General features: G+C 35.9%; 1 protein-coding gene across 1 annotated transcript; it reads right to left on the bottom strand.

Moving 5' to 3' along the window:
• Positions 1–808: 808 nt before the first annotated feature.
• mamdc2b (MAM domain containing 2b) lies at positions 809–15,793 on the bottom strand. Its single transcript, XM_057321940.1, has 14 exons — positions 15,612–15,793; positions 14,999–15,103; positions 13,400–13,650; positions 13,208–13,289; positions 12,518–12,625; positions 12,011–12,294; positions 10,790–10,883; positions 10,313–10,459; positions 9,684–9,943; positions 8,647–8,740; positions 8,388–8,540; positions 1,814–2,073; positions 1,371–1,455; positions 809–1,279 (listed from the first exon to the last, which is right to left on the bottom strand). Exons 1-14 carry the CDS (start codon positions 15,640–15,642, stop codon positions 1,215–1,217), a joined length of 2,019 nt encoding a protein of 672 aa, XP_057177923.1. The 5' UTR covers positions 15,643–15,793; the 3' UTR covers positions 809–1,214.
• Between the last annotated feature and the right edge of the window lie 1,392 nt (positions 15,794–17,185).

Raw genomic sequence — 17,185 nt, 5'->3', positions numbered from 1 at the left:
CAGATAGTGTGTTTACGTCTGCCGTTTCGCTGCCTTGTGTGTTGCTGAAATTCAGCACCAGATGGAAGTAAAGGGGCTCTTTCCACGTTTCGCGGACACACGGACATAGTTCATCCAAAAACGAAAATTCTTTATTTACTCAGCCTCATGTCATTTCAAAACTGTATGACTTTGTTTCTTTTGCAGAACACATAAGACAATATAAAAAAAAACGTTAGCAACCAAATAGCACTGATATAACAAAATAACCCCGTTATTTCCATTGTATGGACACAAAACCACTGAGACATCTTTTGTGTTCCACTGAAGAGTCACACAGTATTTGGACGACATGAGGGTGAAAAAATGATCACAGAAATTTCAGGTGAACTATCTAAATGCCTTGTATGATGACTCAAGGAAAATCTGAAATGATTAATATTAGCACATCAGGAAATGTTTAACTGTAGTGGTGAGAGCACTTGTCAAACTTATTTGAATTCAATCGTTTATTGGACATCCCTTACAAAAATGAACCATGTTTTTGTTGTAAAAGTGTAGTCTCCGTGGTTTTTTGGTGCATTGATTACTATTAGCAAAACCATGGTTTTACTAGTAACCTTGGTTTTTGGTTTTACTGTAGTAAATTCATGTTTTGTTTTTTAAACCATGGTTAATTTAAAACAAAAAGATTTGGTTGCACATTTGGCAACAAACAGATAAAAAAATCAAGAAATTAATAATCCTCTGTATCAAATAATCCTGATAGAAATCAGGCTTTGTCTTGTAACCACAAAAAGACCATTAAATATTGCACATTCACACACTATAACAGAAAAAAATATGTTTTATTCACACAAAATAAACATCATTTATTTCATTTCTCTTCATTTTATTTGACAGCTAGGTCAAAGTATCTGTACTGAGGCAACTATCAAGCAAACAGGGGGTCTACAGGCTTCATAAAATCATTTTGATGACCTTGCACCATTCTGTAAAAACTTTCAGTACAAAGCGTGGTCTTTAAACATTTGTTTTGCATAGCAGTAGATCAAGTAAAATAAACAAGAACTATTTACAAAGTTTGCAGGTTAACGGATACAGTGGTGGAAAAGAAAAATGTAAAAACAAGCATAACTGGCAGCTGTTTCCTTCTCATTCAGCCTCACAGAAAACTGAACACCATCTGTACTTTCACATGTTTTCTCTGTCCTTCAGTTTTGTTTAAAACTCTTTCACTGAATATCATTAATATTATTTCCAGGAGAACTCCCAGCAGGGATATGGTCAGCAGCAGAGTCTGTGAAGACAAATGGACAAACAGTATATAAAGATATGTTTATGATAACCTAAATAACAAATGTACTTGATAAACAATTTATTAAGAATACCTCTGCACGGTCCTCTTTTAAAAACTACATCATCGATTGCAATATCACTTCTTACTGATGCACCTCTCATGGCTTCAAACACAATCTAAAGGAAGGAAAGAGTTAAAGTAATGTAGATATCAAAGATAGGATGGCAAAATAACTAGACTTCTAAACCTTTTTAAAGGAAGATAAATGCTTTGTAGATATTTAGTTGTTGACATAAACAGCTAAATATCTATTTGGCAAGACACATTATTAGGGTTTTGCATTTGGATTTATGAAGCACCTTCATACAGATTCAGCTTTCTCGCTACAATTTTAACAGAACATTACAGTTTGCTAGTAAGACAATGTTTTTAGTTTTGTAGGCTACTATTTCAGCACTGTGCTGTATTGATGTCAAATCTGGGTCCTGAAGCAAACCAGTTGGTTTATGGCTCATGTAGTTCAATGTGACTGACCTGGTGTAGTTGGTCATTTTGGTAAGTTATTGAAGCTCTGAGCCAGGACACACCCTGCTCTTCATAACGTGTCCATAACAGTGTGTCTTCGTCCTCTTGTCCAGTCTGGAGATAAACACTTAGCTGGCCCGTCCCTGATCCATACATATGGTAGTAAAACTGTAAGCACTGTGCTTCTCTAGATCCCCGTAGAGAGCTGGACAGCAGACGAGCTTTGTTACCGGGAAGCATAAATGACGCCTCAATATACAAATAATGACCTAAAAGAAGAAAGATAGGATACAAAATATTGAAAAGGAAAGCACAATTTTAAGAATGATCAGTGACATTAATGGGCTGCTTTTCCCGAAACCTTCTTAACGCATTGTCATTCTTAAGTTATATTCAATTCAATTCAATTCAATTTTAATTTATATAGCGCTTTTCACAATGTGCATTGTTCCAAAGCAGCTTTACAGGAGCAAATAAGAAAAACACAGAAAGGTAAAACACAGCACAGTGCATGGTGTTTATAGACCAAGCAAGATCATTATAATAAATAATATCTAATAAATAAATGAATAAATAAATAAATAAATGCAGTCTCCCGGTGAGCAAGCCAACACTGCACTGCTCTGCTGTGGCGAGGAACCCAAACTCCAATGCTGAATAATGGAGAAAAAAAAACCTCGGGAGAAACCAGGCTCAGCCGGGAGGGCCAGATCTCCTCCTTATATAAGGTAGTGATAGTGATATATTCTTAAGAACGACATTGCGATAAGAAGGTTTCGGGAAATGCAACCCCAAGGCATTGCACCAGAATAAATGTCCATGAAATCTAGCGGCATCTAGTGGTTAAATTGCAACGTGCAACCACCGGCTCACTCCAGCCCTTCCATTCGAAGCACTACGGCGGCTGACACAGGGCTAAGATGTCGTCACGCTTTCGCTTCTTTGCTGAAGGAGATAACATATTTACAAAACACGCTCTGTAAATCAATTTGTCCGTTTAGGGCTACTGTATAAACAGCATGGCGAATTGGGACCTGCTGTAGGCTACGTAGATCGACATCGCTCATTCTCAAGTAATAAAATCATAATGCTTCATTATGTATAAGGTCTTTATACACCTCATGTTGCATTTCTGTCAATAGATCCTCCAAAAAATGACACACTGTTTCGAAGGATAGTCGTTTGAGTTCAACATATTAATGTGAGACTAACTTGTCTGTGTAACGTTATGCATTAGTCCTAGGCTATATAAAATTCAGGTTTGAGTGAAGTTGAACATTTTTATCTTATCTTTTCTATTCAAATTTATTTTTTATTTGTATTGCTTTGTATCTGAAATGTAGACATTTACTATGGCTAAATCTTTTAATACATTTTCACAATTTTAGAAAATTTTACCATTCGTCTCAGTACCCAAAATAAATGGTAATAAATAGGAAACAACTAAATATTTTTCATTTGTTTATTCAGCATAAAATAAAATAATTAATTTTACAATTTTTTAGTATTTATAAACTATTTACTTTTCCCTATTATTTCAATTTAAGCAGCAAGTATAAACGTCTCGTTTTTTTGTTGTTCGTAAATTTTAGATTTGAAATATATCAAGTTTTTTATTTTTATATATAATTATAACAGTCATGGTTGTTTCGGTATTGACAATTCAACCTTATTTTGCACTTATCTTAAAATGTTAGAACAGTAAAATTCAAACATCAATGACCTGAATATGATAAAATTGTGTAAAACACAATTTTTTTTTTCTAAAATTACATTTTGTTTTGTTTTGAATTCGTTATATTGCCTCTTAGTAACGGATGGTAATGAACTTGATTTTTGTAAATATGTGTCAGTTGCCTAATATATATATATATATATGTATGTTTTTTTAATTTATGAATGGGGGACTGCATTTTGTATCTGTTCTGTAGAATGACATACTGAACATACTAACATACTTTGACTAAAATCCACAAAACTTGGAAATATTTCTCTCTACATTTTTTTGAGGCAAGAACATATTTGACTAATAATGATCTAAAATTGTAGATTATGTACAAATTATAATCTATCAATCCTGGGAAATGAATAACTGACCAAATCCTGTAGTGTGGTCTCCTCTTGGCCCTGTGTAAGAGGTTGGTGTAGGTCCTCTGGCCAGCATCCAGTCGCCTGTGTCTTTTTTATATTGAGAGTATCCACAGAAATCAGCCTCAAAGTTACACTGACACGGGTTCGACAGCGACAATGCTGCGAAAAAAAAACACTTTCAGCATGTCTGTTTGCAATAACCAGATCAAGGAATCAATTTAAGATGCAAATGCACCGTGAATTGTTATAAACAATGCTTGTTTACCTAATGGTAAGCAGTCCCCGAGGCTGACTTTAATGTCATCAAGACCAACGGAGCCACAACTCCAAACATTTTTGCACGTACTGATGAAAACCATCTTTGCAGCCCAAGGAAGAAAGATCAAAAAGCAAACATGAAGTGTTTCTTTTATTTGTTTTTAAGCAGTGCAATATTCCTAATATATATAAATGAATATAGATTTGTGCAATGAGTTTATATAAATGAATACAAAATAAAGTAATACAAGATCATTTTTGTCAGCATTTGCACAAGTTTTGTCTGAGATTCTCTTTTTTTATTTCGCAAAAAAGGATGACAAAGAACAAAAAGAACAAAAAAAAGCACCACAAAAGCATCATAAAATGAAATCATATGGTGCACTATTCCAAACTTCGTGTGAGGAACAAGATCAAAACAAAGTTTGCAATTGTGTGATTCAATAAAAATGTGGCTCTGTATGCTGCAACAGTTTGTTGTCATTGATGTGTAACTCCTAAAATGGTGTAAGTTCTTACATGTCACATGACCAATCATGACATCACTACTTTAAGCATATGCAAATGAAATTCAAGAACTCCCCTAGCTTATTTGAAGATGGGCAAACAACAACTTTTGTTCATTACACAAAGTCATTGCATTGCCTCAGAAGTCATATTAAATACTATAGTATTTCTTTCACTTTTTGCACTTTTGACAGCCAGTGGTCAGTGGATGGTTTGTATGGGAAAAAAAATAAACGTTCAAAACATTCTTTATAATTTCTCCTTTTTTGTTTCACAGTGGGTACATGATGACAGAATGTTTACAGTTTTGGGGACCTACTCCTTTAAGTCTTTCCTCATTTTTCTGTCATGAACATTTATTTCTCTAAATCTGGATCCTGCTATATATAAATGGTCTCATGTCTTGCTAACAGATGTAAGAGAAGCACGCCAGACTCAAAATCAAAAAGGGTTTGTCAATGTTAACCGGCACGGTCTAATGTCTGGCCTATATGTGCCAATAATAGAACCATTTAGCTTGTGTTTAGACCATCTTACCTGAGCATTCTTTTGGCTTTCTATGGTCAGTTCAACTTCAATCCAAATGTGTCTTATCTTCTCATTTTGAGTCCATATTTTTTGTTGTTTAGAGCCATCTGTATAATACAGATACACAGCCAAGTCTGTTCCACTAAGACCTCGCATGGAATAGAAGAACTTCACACAGTATTTCTGATTTCCGGGCATCAGCGGTCCAAACAGACGGCTCACATAACCAGACTGTGAATTAAAGCGAGAGTTGGCCAACAGAAACGATCCTGTACAGAAAGAACACCTATTTTTAGCTTTTTTGTGTATAATTGTCAAATTTCATTTAAGGAATAGTTCATCCAAAAATGAAAATTCGTTCATCATTTATTCCAAACCTGTATGAATTTCTTGCAGAACACAAAAGATATTGTGAACTGAACCCCATTGACTTTCATTGTAGGACACAAACCTATTTTCTAAAAATTCCTTCTTTTGTGTTTCACAGAAGAATTAGTCACATTCAGGTTTTGAATGACATGGGGGTAAATAAATGATGACAGAATTTAAATTTGGGTGAACTTTCTCTTTAACCTGGCAATGAATTTGTCATTAGCAGTTGTCCCAAAGCATCTGTAGATCCAGATAGATGGTTGCACCTGATCCTGTGGTGTGATCTCCAACGCTGTAGATGTTGGGCCGTACTGAGACTCTTTTCCACAGCGGACCGTCCCTCAGTGCCTGCGTGTACTGACAATATCCTGACTCAAAGTCACAGTTTGCAGCAGATGGATCAAAGGTCGGTTCTGGGGAAGCAGTCATTGGATTTAGGTTTAATATGATGTATTGATGTTGGTTTAGATTGGAATACTATAAAATGTATAATGGTATCCTAATGGACAATAAAGCTGGTAGAAAAAAAATGGGACCAGAATCAAATCTGATAGAGACTTGGAAGTGGGCTTTTTAGTACATGTTTCTAATTTTCTGAATGAAAACCAAAGTCATGGGTTTAATTCCTGGAATGCATGTACTGATAAAATGTATGAATGCACAGTAATGCTGAATGTACAAATATGTGAAAAGTCTGTGCGTTTAGTGGATGGATCACTGACTGAGATGCACTGTAAACATACCTGTTCCTGCATTACAGAATTCTGGAGAGAAGGTGATGTCATCAAGAANTGCGGAGTCTCTGCAACAGTTCTTGCGTTTAAGTTTGCGTTTCTGTCTATATGTGCGCTGATCAATGATTACAGTATGGGCCTATGTGAATAAAAGCCAATTTAGCCAAATAAAAATGTAGGCTATTAACTAACATTAAAGAACAATGAATGAGCAATACATTTGTTAAAGTATTTATTAATCTCTTTTAAATGTTAGTTAAAAAATACAACTATTTATGTAAGCTCCCCTGTTGAAAAATCCAGTATATGCTGGGTAAGGTATGTTTTGATCGATTCTGGTTTGATCTTAAACCAGCTAAGAACCATCTTAAATCAGCATATGAACAGTTTAATTCAATTCAATTCAATTTTATTTATATAGCGCTTTTCACAATGTGCATTGTTCCAAAGCAGCTTTACAGGAGCAAACAAGAAAAACACAGAAAGGTAAAACACAGCACAGTGCATGGTGTTTATAGACCAAGCAAGATCATTATAATAAATAATATCTAATAAATAAATGAATAAATAAATAAATGCAGTCTCCCGGTGAGCAAGCCAACACTGCACTGCTCTGCTGTGGCGAGGAACCCAAACTCCAATGCTGAATAATGGAGAAAAAAAAACCTCGGGAGAAACCAGGCTCAGCCGGGAGGGCCAGATCTCCTCCTTATATAAGGTAGTGATAGTGATATATTCTTAAGAACGACATTGCGATAAGAAGGTTTCGGGAAATGCAACCCCAAGGCATTGCACCAGAATAAATGTCCATGAAATCTAGCGGCATCTAGTGGTTAAATTGCAACGTGCAACCACCGGCTCACTCCAGCCCTTCCATTCGAAGCACTACGGCGGCTGACACAGGGCTAAGATGTCGTCACGCTTTCGCTTCTTTGCTGAAGGAGATAACATATTTACAAAACACGCTCTGTAAATCAATTTGTCCGTTTAGGGCTACTGTATAAACAGCATGGCGAATTGGGACCTGCTGTAGGCTACGTAGATCGACATCGCTCATTCTCAAGTAATAAAATCATAATGCTTCATTATGTATAAGGTCTTTATACACCTCATGTTGCATTTCTGTCAATAGATCCTCCAAAAAATGACACACTGTTTCGAAGGATAGTCGTTTGAGTTCAACATATTAATGTGAGACTAACTTGTCTGTGTAACGTTATGCATTAGTCCTAGGCTATATAAAATTCAGGTTTGAGTGAAGTTGAACATTTTTATCTTATCTTTTCTATTCAAATTTATTTTTTATTTGTATTGCTTTGTATCTGAAATGTAGACATTTACTATGGCTAAATCTTTTAATACATTTTCACAATTTTAGAAAATTTTACCATTCGTCTCAGTACCCAAAATAAATGGTAATAAATAGGAAACAACTAAATATTTTTCATTTGTTTATTCAGCATAAAATAAAATAATTAATTTTACAATTTTTTAGTATTTATAAACTATTTACTTTTCCCTATTATTTCAATTTAAGCAGCAAGTATAAACGTCTCGTTTTTTTGTTGTTCGTAAATTTTAGATTTGAAATATATCAAGTTTTTTATTTTTATATATAATTATAACAGTCATGGTTGTTTCGGTATTGACAATTCAACCTTATTTTGCACTTATCTTAAAATGTTAGAACAGTAAAATTCAAACATCAATGACCTGAATATGATAAAATTGTGTAAAACACAATTTTTTTTTTCTAAAATTACATTTTGTTTTGTTTTGAATTCGTTATATTGCCTCTTAGTAACGGATGGTAATGAACTTGATTTTTGTAAATATGTGTCAGTTGCCTAATATATATATATATATATATGTATGTTTTTTTAATTTATGAATGGGGACTGCATTTTGTATCTGTTCTGTAGAATGACATACTGAACATACTAACATACTTTGACTAAAATCCACAAAACTCAACTTGGAAATATTTCTCTCTACATTTTTTTGAGGCAAGAACATATTTGACTAATAATGATCTAAAATTGTAGATTATGTACAAATTATAATCTATCAATCCTGGGAAATGAATAACTGACCAAATCCTGTAGTGTGGTCTCCTCTTGGCCCTGTGTAAGAGGTTGGTGTAGGTCCTCTGGCCAGCATCCAGTCGCCTGTGTCTTTTTTATATTGAGAGTATCCACAGAAATCAGCCTCAAAGTTACACTGACACGGGTTCGACAGCGACAATGCTGCGAAAAAAAAACACTTTCAGCATGTCTGTTTGCAATAACCAGATCAAGGAATCAATTTAAGATGCAAATGCACCGTGAATTGTTATAAACAATGCTTGTTTACCTAATGGTAAGCAGTCCCCGAGGCTGACTTTAATGTCATCAAGACCAACGGAGCCACAACTCCAAACATTTTTGCACGTACTGATGAAAACCATCTTTGCAGCCCAAGGAAGAAAGATCAAAAAGCAAACATGAAGTGTTTCTTTTATTTGTTTTTAAGCAGTGCAATATTCCTAATATATATAAATGAATATAGATTTGTGCAATGAGTTTATATAAATGAATACAAAATAAAGTAATACAAGATCATTTTTGTCAGCATTTGCACAAGTTTTGTCTGAGATTCTCTTTTTTTATTTCGCAAAAAAGGATGACAAAGAACAAAAAGAACAAAAAAAAGCACCACAAAAGCATCATAAAATGAAATCATATGGTGCACTATTCCAAACTTCGTGTGAGGAACAAGATCAAAACAAAGTTTGCAATTGTGTGATTCAATAAAAATGTGGCTCTGTATGCTGCAACAGTTTGTTGTCATTGATGTGTAACTCCTAAAATGGTGTAAGTTCTTACATGTCACATGACCAATCATGACATCACTACTTTAAGCATATGCAAATGAAATTCAAGAACTCCCCTAGCTTATTTGAAGATGGGCAAACAACAACTTTTGTTCATTACACAAAGTCATTGCATTGCCTCAGAAGTCATATTAAATACTATAGTATTTCTTTCACTTTTTGCACTTTTGACAGCCAGTGGTCAGTGGATGGTTTGTATGGGAAAAAAAATAAACGTTCAAAACATTCTTTATAATTTCTCCTTTTTTGTTTCACAGTGGGTACATGATGACAGAATGTTTACAGTTTTGGGGACCTACTCCTTTAAGTCTTTCCTCATTTTTCTGTCATGAACATTTATTTCTCTAAATCTGGATCCTGCTATATATAAATGGTCTCATGTCTTGCTAACAGATGTAAGAGAAGCACGCCAGACTCAAAATCAAAAAGGGTTTGTCAATGTTAACCGGCACGGTCTAATGTCTGGCCTATATGTGCCAATAATAGAACCATTTAGCTTGTGTTTAGACCATCTTACCTGAGCATTCTTTTGGCTTTCTATGGTCAGTTCAACTTCAATCCAAATGTGTCTTATCTTCTCATTTTGAGTCCATATTTTTTGTTGTTTAGAGCCATCTGTATAATACAGATACACAGCCAAGTCTGTTCCACTAAGACCTCGCATGGAATAGAAGAACTTCACACAGTATTTCTGATTTCCGGGCATCAGCGGTCCAAACAGACGGCTCACATAACCAGACTGTGAATTAAAGCGAGAGTTGGCCAACAGAAACGATCCTGTACAGAAAGAACACCTATTTTTAGCTTTTTTGTGTATAATTGTCAAATTTCATTTAAGGAATAGTTCATCCAAAAATGAAAATTCGTTCATCATTTATTCCAAACCTGTATGAATTTCTTGCAGAACACAAAAGATATTGTGAACTGAACCCCATTGACTTTCATTGTAGGACACAAACCTATTTTCTAAAAATTCCTTCTTTTGTGTTTCACAGAAGAATTAGTCACATTCAGGTTTTGAATGACATGGGGGTAAATAAATGATGACAGAATTTAAATTTGGGTGAACTTTCTCTTTAACCTGGCAATGAATTTGTCATTAGCAGTTGTCCCAAAGCATCTGTAGATCCAGATAGATGGTTGCACCTGATCCTGTGGTGTGATCTCCAACGCTGTAGATGTTGGGCCGTACTGAGACTCTTTTCCACAGCGGACCGTCCCTCAGTGCCTGCGTGTACTGACAATATCCTGACTCAAAGTCACAGTTTGCAGCAGATGGATCAAAGGTCGGTTCTGGGGAAGCAGTCATTGGATTTAGGTTTAATATGATGTATTGATGTTGGTTTAGATTGGAATACTATAAAATGTATAATGGTATCCTAATGGACAATAAAGCTGGTAGAAAAAAAATGGGACCAGAATCAAATCTGATAGAGACTTGGAAGTGGGCTTTTTAGTACATGTTTCTAATTTTCTGAATGAAAACCAAAGTCATGGGTTTAATTCCTGGAATGCATGTACTGATAAAATGTATGAATGCACAGTAATGCTGAATGTACAAATATGTGAAAAGTCTGTGCGTTTAGTGGATGGATCACTGACTGAGATGCACTGTAAACATACCTGTTCCTGCATTACAGAATTCTGGAGAGAAGGTGATGTCATCAAGAACCACATAGCCTCCATGTGGACTGTTGAACGCCACCTCAAACACCAACTTCATGAAACACAAATACATAACAGTACATATTTACTCATATTTACTCAACCAAGTCATTAAAAGGGGTCACATGACATGGCCAAAACGAATATTATGGTTTGTTTTAGATGTAATGCAATGTGTATACACAATTTAAGGTTAAAAAATGCTGTGTTTTCCACATACCATACATGTTTGTATCTCCTCTTTGCCCCGCCTCTCTGATACGCGCAGATTTTTTACGAAGCTCATGGCTCTGAAAAGCGAGGTGTGCTATGATTGGCCAGTTAACCAGTGCTTAGTGATTGGTGGAATACTGCAAGCGTGTGACGGAAATGTAACGCCTCTTACCATATTTGGAACATCAGGTTCCAAAGCAATTGTACTGACAGGTACGCCCACCTTACTTGCAAATACATTTGGGCGGTCTTAGTCAAATCATACCACGAACTGACGTGGATTTGTGGGGGTGTGGTTACACGAGGCGTTTCAGGCAGGTCTGGATAAGCATTCACTTTCACTTTTAATTTTAATTAATTATTTTTTTTCTAATACATGCATGGGCAACTTTTAACACCAAAGACACAGAAAAACACTTTTAAAACCTTTATATGACTGTCGAAGATATTCTGAGAAATGTCTCTGTGGTTTTGTGTCCATAATGGAAGTCAATGGGGGATGTTGTTGTGTGCTGTAATTTAACTCTAAGATGCAAATGAAATTTCTGAATCCTTTGATAGACAGCTGAGAGAGATCTAAAGAAATAAAAGAAGGTAAAATGCTACAGCACTACCCTGACATCTGGGTCCAACATGTTGAGCCAATCCAAGATGTGCACAATAAAATATAAGACCTGCGTGACTTTAAGACCCGAATTTTTGTGGTAAAATATTTCGAGTCTGCAATATATATGCACTTTTACTTTTCTGTAAAATAAACTTTTCTGGTCCACATGGGATCTTTTTTTCCCCCAAGAACTGCCCCCTTACGCAGAAAGAGACTGTTTGACGATAACCAACCATCCAGTTTGTTTTGTTTTTATTTGGTGTTTAACTGAAATTATACAGTAATAACAGACTTGTGAGAAAAATGTACTTAAATGTGTGTATTCTACACGACTAGTAAGCATGTGGTTGTCTGTGTACCTCTACGGGATATGGAGCTTTCAGGTCCACTTGCACAGGTATCCAGACCCTGTCCTCTGGATTCCAGTCCACATGGTTGTTCTCGGGTAGGTCAGCTCTCCATAGTTCCTGGTACTGTCCAGCTTGATCCCTGGTGAACACGGAGAACAGATGGTCTCCGGAATGATGCTGCTGGTATTGGAAGCTTAAGCAGCCGGACATTGGGGCTGTGGTTATTGGCGACACCAGCTTAGCCACCTCCTGCAAGCTTTTAGTGTCCGTAGAGTCCACATACATATACTGACCTGTGTGATCGAACACATTTATTTGTTAATTACGCTTTTGAACTTTTTTCATATTTTTTGTTTAGCATAGAATATACAATAAAACGTTTTCATGTTATTTATTTCAATATCTCATTTTAAGATCTATTCATTCTCCCGCTTATCTTCTGCAGGGTCACAAGATGGCTGGAGCCTATCCCAGCATCTTGCGTCGCCTATAAGTTTATGGTATGGACAGGCTCACCTGTCCTGTCTTCATTTTTCGTATCTTCTGCTCTTCCCACACACCAGTTCATATTTCTGTTCCTCTGGTTTGTGTATCCACACAGATGAGGTTCTCCAAAGTCACACTCTTAAAAGTCACATGAGCAGAGAAATCATTTTTTTGCATGAAAATATAAAAACAAAGGTCTTCTAGCTTTGCAATACTCAAATAACAGTCAGTCGCAATGCTGCGCAATAAAAGATTTAAATAAAAGGAGTCTGGATTCATTTAAAAGATTTTCTTCTGACTCAAGAATGTGAACACAGGCCGGTTCCTATGAATAGTCATTAGAGCACTGTTTAATGGGAACAACATTTTCTTTCTTTGATTTAAATTCCTTTTCATGTGTTCGTTGGCCTTGATTTTGGCACAACATTAATTCATGTTTCCAAAATATGTACAACTGGATTTGAATATTTTTATGACCTGTGTAAAACTCAAAAAGATGATGTTTGAGTGTTGATAGAGCATTTATTTGGGGTTGCTAAGGTATTCTGCATATTTCAGTGTGGGGTTGCTAGGGTAGTTGGTGGTTCAAGACGGTTGTTAGGGTGTTCCGGATGGTTGCTAGATAACTTTATGATTCCCTGCTTTACTCTAAATCTACACAACGTTTTCAACATTTCATGCATTAGAGAAGTAACAACACGCATAAAAAGCAGGACTGACCTATGCAGTAGTTGTCTGAGATCTTGATCTCAAAAATGGAAACACTGCTGTCACCTTCTCTTAGTTTACTTTCAATGATAATCTATTGAAGAATGATCAAACATGATAGTCTAATAACAAAATACACATAACACATGCTTAAAAAAGTGTATGTACGAATACAGGTGAAATATATAGAGTGGGTTTTCTCACCTGGAATGGTTCTGTAGAGTTCTGAAAGTCGATGCTGGCAATGAGCCAGCTGTCAGACGGTCTTTGGGTCATCCAGAGCACATGATCAAAACTATCTCCATCTGTGCGCTTCTGCACCTGCAAGGAAGCATTACCTGTCACCTGATAGACCATCCTGAAACAGCTCCAGTCCTGTCCATCCACATCTGGACCCAACAGAACCGCCTTTCCCTGGGCCTCCTGGGCTTGCTTGTCAACAGTGATGAAGTGTCCTTATTAAAGCAGAAGGAAAACAACATTGATGGCAAGAGCTTGTGTTCACACAGCCAAAAAAACAAACGAAAACATTTTTTAAAGAAACTCCTTTATTTAAAGGGATAGTTCACTTACAATACCTTTTGTACTCACTGACTTATTTTATATGCCTTTTATGAAATAATATTAACAAATACACTTTGACTTTTGATTTCAAAAACATGTTCTTTCTTCACATGCATTCGCAGCATCAGTTGAACAACCAAAATGGCATGCTCGGGCTACTCCACACCAGTGTTGGGTGTAACTAGTTACTAAGTAATTAGTTACTGTAATTTAATTACTTTCCCCTTGAAAAAGTAAAGTAAGGGATTACTCTTATTTTTTCTGTAATTTAATTACAGTTACTTCTGATGTAATTAAACTAAATACTTTGTGTAATATGTGTGTGTGCAGAAGAGGAATTGACATCAAAATTCAAAGTCTAACTTTAAAATCCGTGCTTTAATGTATAATTCTCACGTTTGTAATTAATAATAATACTTTATGTAGTTTTATGTTATTTATTTAAATGAATTGAAAGAGCCGTTTCATGTTTATCCTTGAATCACTTATCTCATCAAGGTTGATGTAGGATATAGAAAGTAATTAGTAATAAGTAATTAAATACTTTTTGAAGAGAGTAACTTGTACAGTAATCTAATTACATTATCGAATGTGTAATTAGTAACTAGTAATTAATTACTTTTTCAGAGTAACTTACCCAACACTGCTCCACACGTGTATTTTCGGAATCAGATTGGATCTTTACATTTCTTATTAATTTCCCGTGCTCTTCAGATTCGAGCAAAAGCAAAAGATTCGGTTGACTGCTGCAAATATGCAACATGCCACGTTTAAAGACAACACATCACTGATCCAATAATGTGCTGTTTCACTGTCTCCAGATGTGGTTATCATTGATACCATAGCTTCCAGATGTTGGCCTTTCGAAAGAGTATTTCTTCTACCTTTCTGGGCTTGTCCCACGTTTTAACCCAAAATCATTTTAACCCTGGGTTAGTGTAATTCTGACGTATCACAGTGTTCATATTACCCTATAGGTCAGTCATTCACATTGTATATCTCTGGCTTCACAAAACTGCAGGGCATCATGTTTGAAGCACCTTTCAGAATTAAACGCGTAAAACTCTGCCTAACACAAGGTTAAACGTGGCCTTGAAAATAACACTTTTATTTTTTTCTATGGTCATGTTTTTTGCTTTATGAAAAACAACATAAGAGATCGGTGAAATTCTTGCACAACTTGGTATAAAATGATTACAAATGTGTTTTTGTAGGGCACATAATAGGCGTGTGACTCACCGGTAGGGTCGAGGGTCCAGCTGAGGAAGGCCGGATCAGTTGTGTAGCCGCAGGTGCTCTTGTCAAAGCTGCATGAGCCCAGCAAAAGCTCAGACTTAACTGTCACTAAAACACAAGACAACCTGCAGTGATCCAAACACGGTAGCAAACTATGACCTTCTTTCATCTTTATTAACGACTTCAAAAATGTGTTTTAAAATATTGAATAAAATGGCCAAAAATACATCAAAGTATATAAACATATAACACATAATGTATATAGGCAATATATATATATGATAAAAGTAGGAAAAAAAAAATATATATATATATATATATATATATATTTATTTCCTACTTTTATCATTTAAATTATAATAAAGTGGGCAAAATTGATCATAATTTAAAGTAAAAAAATATGTGATGATCATAAAATATAAAATAAACTTTTGCAGCAGATGGCTTTTCATTTGATGGTACATTATGACTTATAACATTAAGTTTATGCATTTGTCACTTAAGCTTTAGATTTTAACAGATTGTAAACCATTTATAATGTTTCAAAATAAATGTCTGACATTTGAGGCATGCACACACACTAACACAATCACCTGTTGTAGGTTTTTTTTCTTACCAATCAAGCTCAGAAGGTAGAATAGAAACATCTTCACTTCTTATATATCGTCCCGAAAGTTAAGTAGAGTTAAGTTAAAAAACACCCCGTTCATCACAAGAGACAGAACGAGACTGCATTCTCTCCCTGCGTGTGCGTGTTAGACTGGCAACATACGACTGAACGGATGAAATCATTCTGTCTGATGCTTGGAGGTAAAACAGAGAGAGAGAGAGAGAGAGAGAGAGAGAGAGAGAGAGAGAGAGATTTCTCTAGCGTGCACCAGATTCTTTTTTACCAAGTATATTTTGGGAGCTTTACCTATAAACACACTTACATCAGTAACCGAAAACAGGATTATATAGATGTTTAAGTTATTGTCATGGTTCTGCCCCACCTTGTCTTGCTTCTCTTGACCTAGTGGCAGAACCATGATAGAACCTCTTGTTTTATGTGGAGAGTGACGTTTTGTCCCTGTTGGTCTTCCACTCTCAGGTGTGGCGTCTCTGTTCCAGCCCTTTCGTCTCCTCGTTATTGTTTGTTAATTAGTTCATGCCCCGCACCTGCTTCCTCTTGATTTGTCCCTTTTATAAGGTCCCTGTGTTTTCTGTCCTGTGCTGGATCATTGTTCTGTTGGGTCGTGTTTGTCTTTGTGGTGAGTTCTTGTTGTGTAGTTAGTTTAGTTTACAGTGGTCATGTCAAATGTTATTATTTCTAGTCTAGTTAGTCCCTGTCCGTGTTGCTATGTTTTGTTATGTTCCCCCACGTGGGTCTTTGCTTTGTATTTTTTTAATTGTTATTAAAGTATGTCTTGTTAACCCCTTACCCGCTGTCTGCACTTGGGTCCTCTGTCCTTGTCTCCATGTCTCACCCCGAGACTCATGACAAGTTATAGCCTTATTGTCTTTTTTGTATTAGTTTACTTTGAATCAGATACTGTTATATTTATATTGTATATTTATGTATTTATTTTATAAACAGCGCTTTTATGGTTTGAAGTGTAACATTAATTTGTGAGGTCACATGTAGGTCAAATCGATGTGAATAAAAAAAACTTACATTTTGTTATTCTCAAAATGTGACATTTTTTTGCACATCAGGATTTAGGAACTGATTGGATGATATGTGGTCAGGAGACAGGTGGCTTAAAGGAAGAATGAAATACAGAAGGATTTGGGAGGCTAAGGTCACACAATATGATCCACGCGGACACTGTTTGGTAACATGATACAAATATGTAATGAAGTCAGAATGTGACAGGCTAGGGTGGATGTCGGGGTTATTCGTATTGGGTTCGAGAGGGACGGGTGGGAAACATTACTCTGAGGACTCTTGGGAACTTAAAGGGATAGTTCACCCAAAAATGAAAATTCTTGCGTCATTAACTCACCCTCATGTCATTTCAACATGAACACAAAAGAAGATTGAGTAATTGTCACGGTCCTGCATTCTTGGTTCTGTATTTCTAGTCATGTGGCAGGATCAGGACGGAGCCCTTAGGTTTTATGCGAGAAAGCCATGAGTTGTTTGTTTTTTACTTCTCATGTGTTTTCTCGTGTCTTGTCATTGGCCCCGCCCCTCTCGTTTCATGTATT

This window comes from Triplophysa rosa, linkage group LG22 (assembly GCF_024868665.1).
Source record: "Triplophysa rosa linkage group LG22, Trosa_1v2, whole genome shotgun sequence".
In the NCBI taxonomy this organism is placed as follows: Eukaryota; Metazoa; Chordata; class Actinopteri; order Cypriniformes; family Nemacheilidae; genus Triplophysa; species Triplophysa rosa.
This window is presented reverse-complemented; position numbering and strand designations above follow the sequence as displayed.

Bases quoted from the DNA above. Each gene is read 5' to 3' on its own strand.
- mamdc2b (XM_057321940.1), bottom strand. From the start codon at position 15,642: ATGTTTCTATTCTACCTTCTGAGCTTGATTG. The intron at 9,944-10,312 runs GTGCAACCATCT...CTTTCTGTACAG, and splicing joins AGATCACACCACAGGATCAG to GATCGTTTCTGTTGGCCAAC. The intron at 1,280-1,370 runs GTATTCTTAATA...TTGTCTTCACAG, and splicing joins TAAAAGAGGACCGTGCAGAG to ACTCTGCTGCTGACCATATC.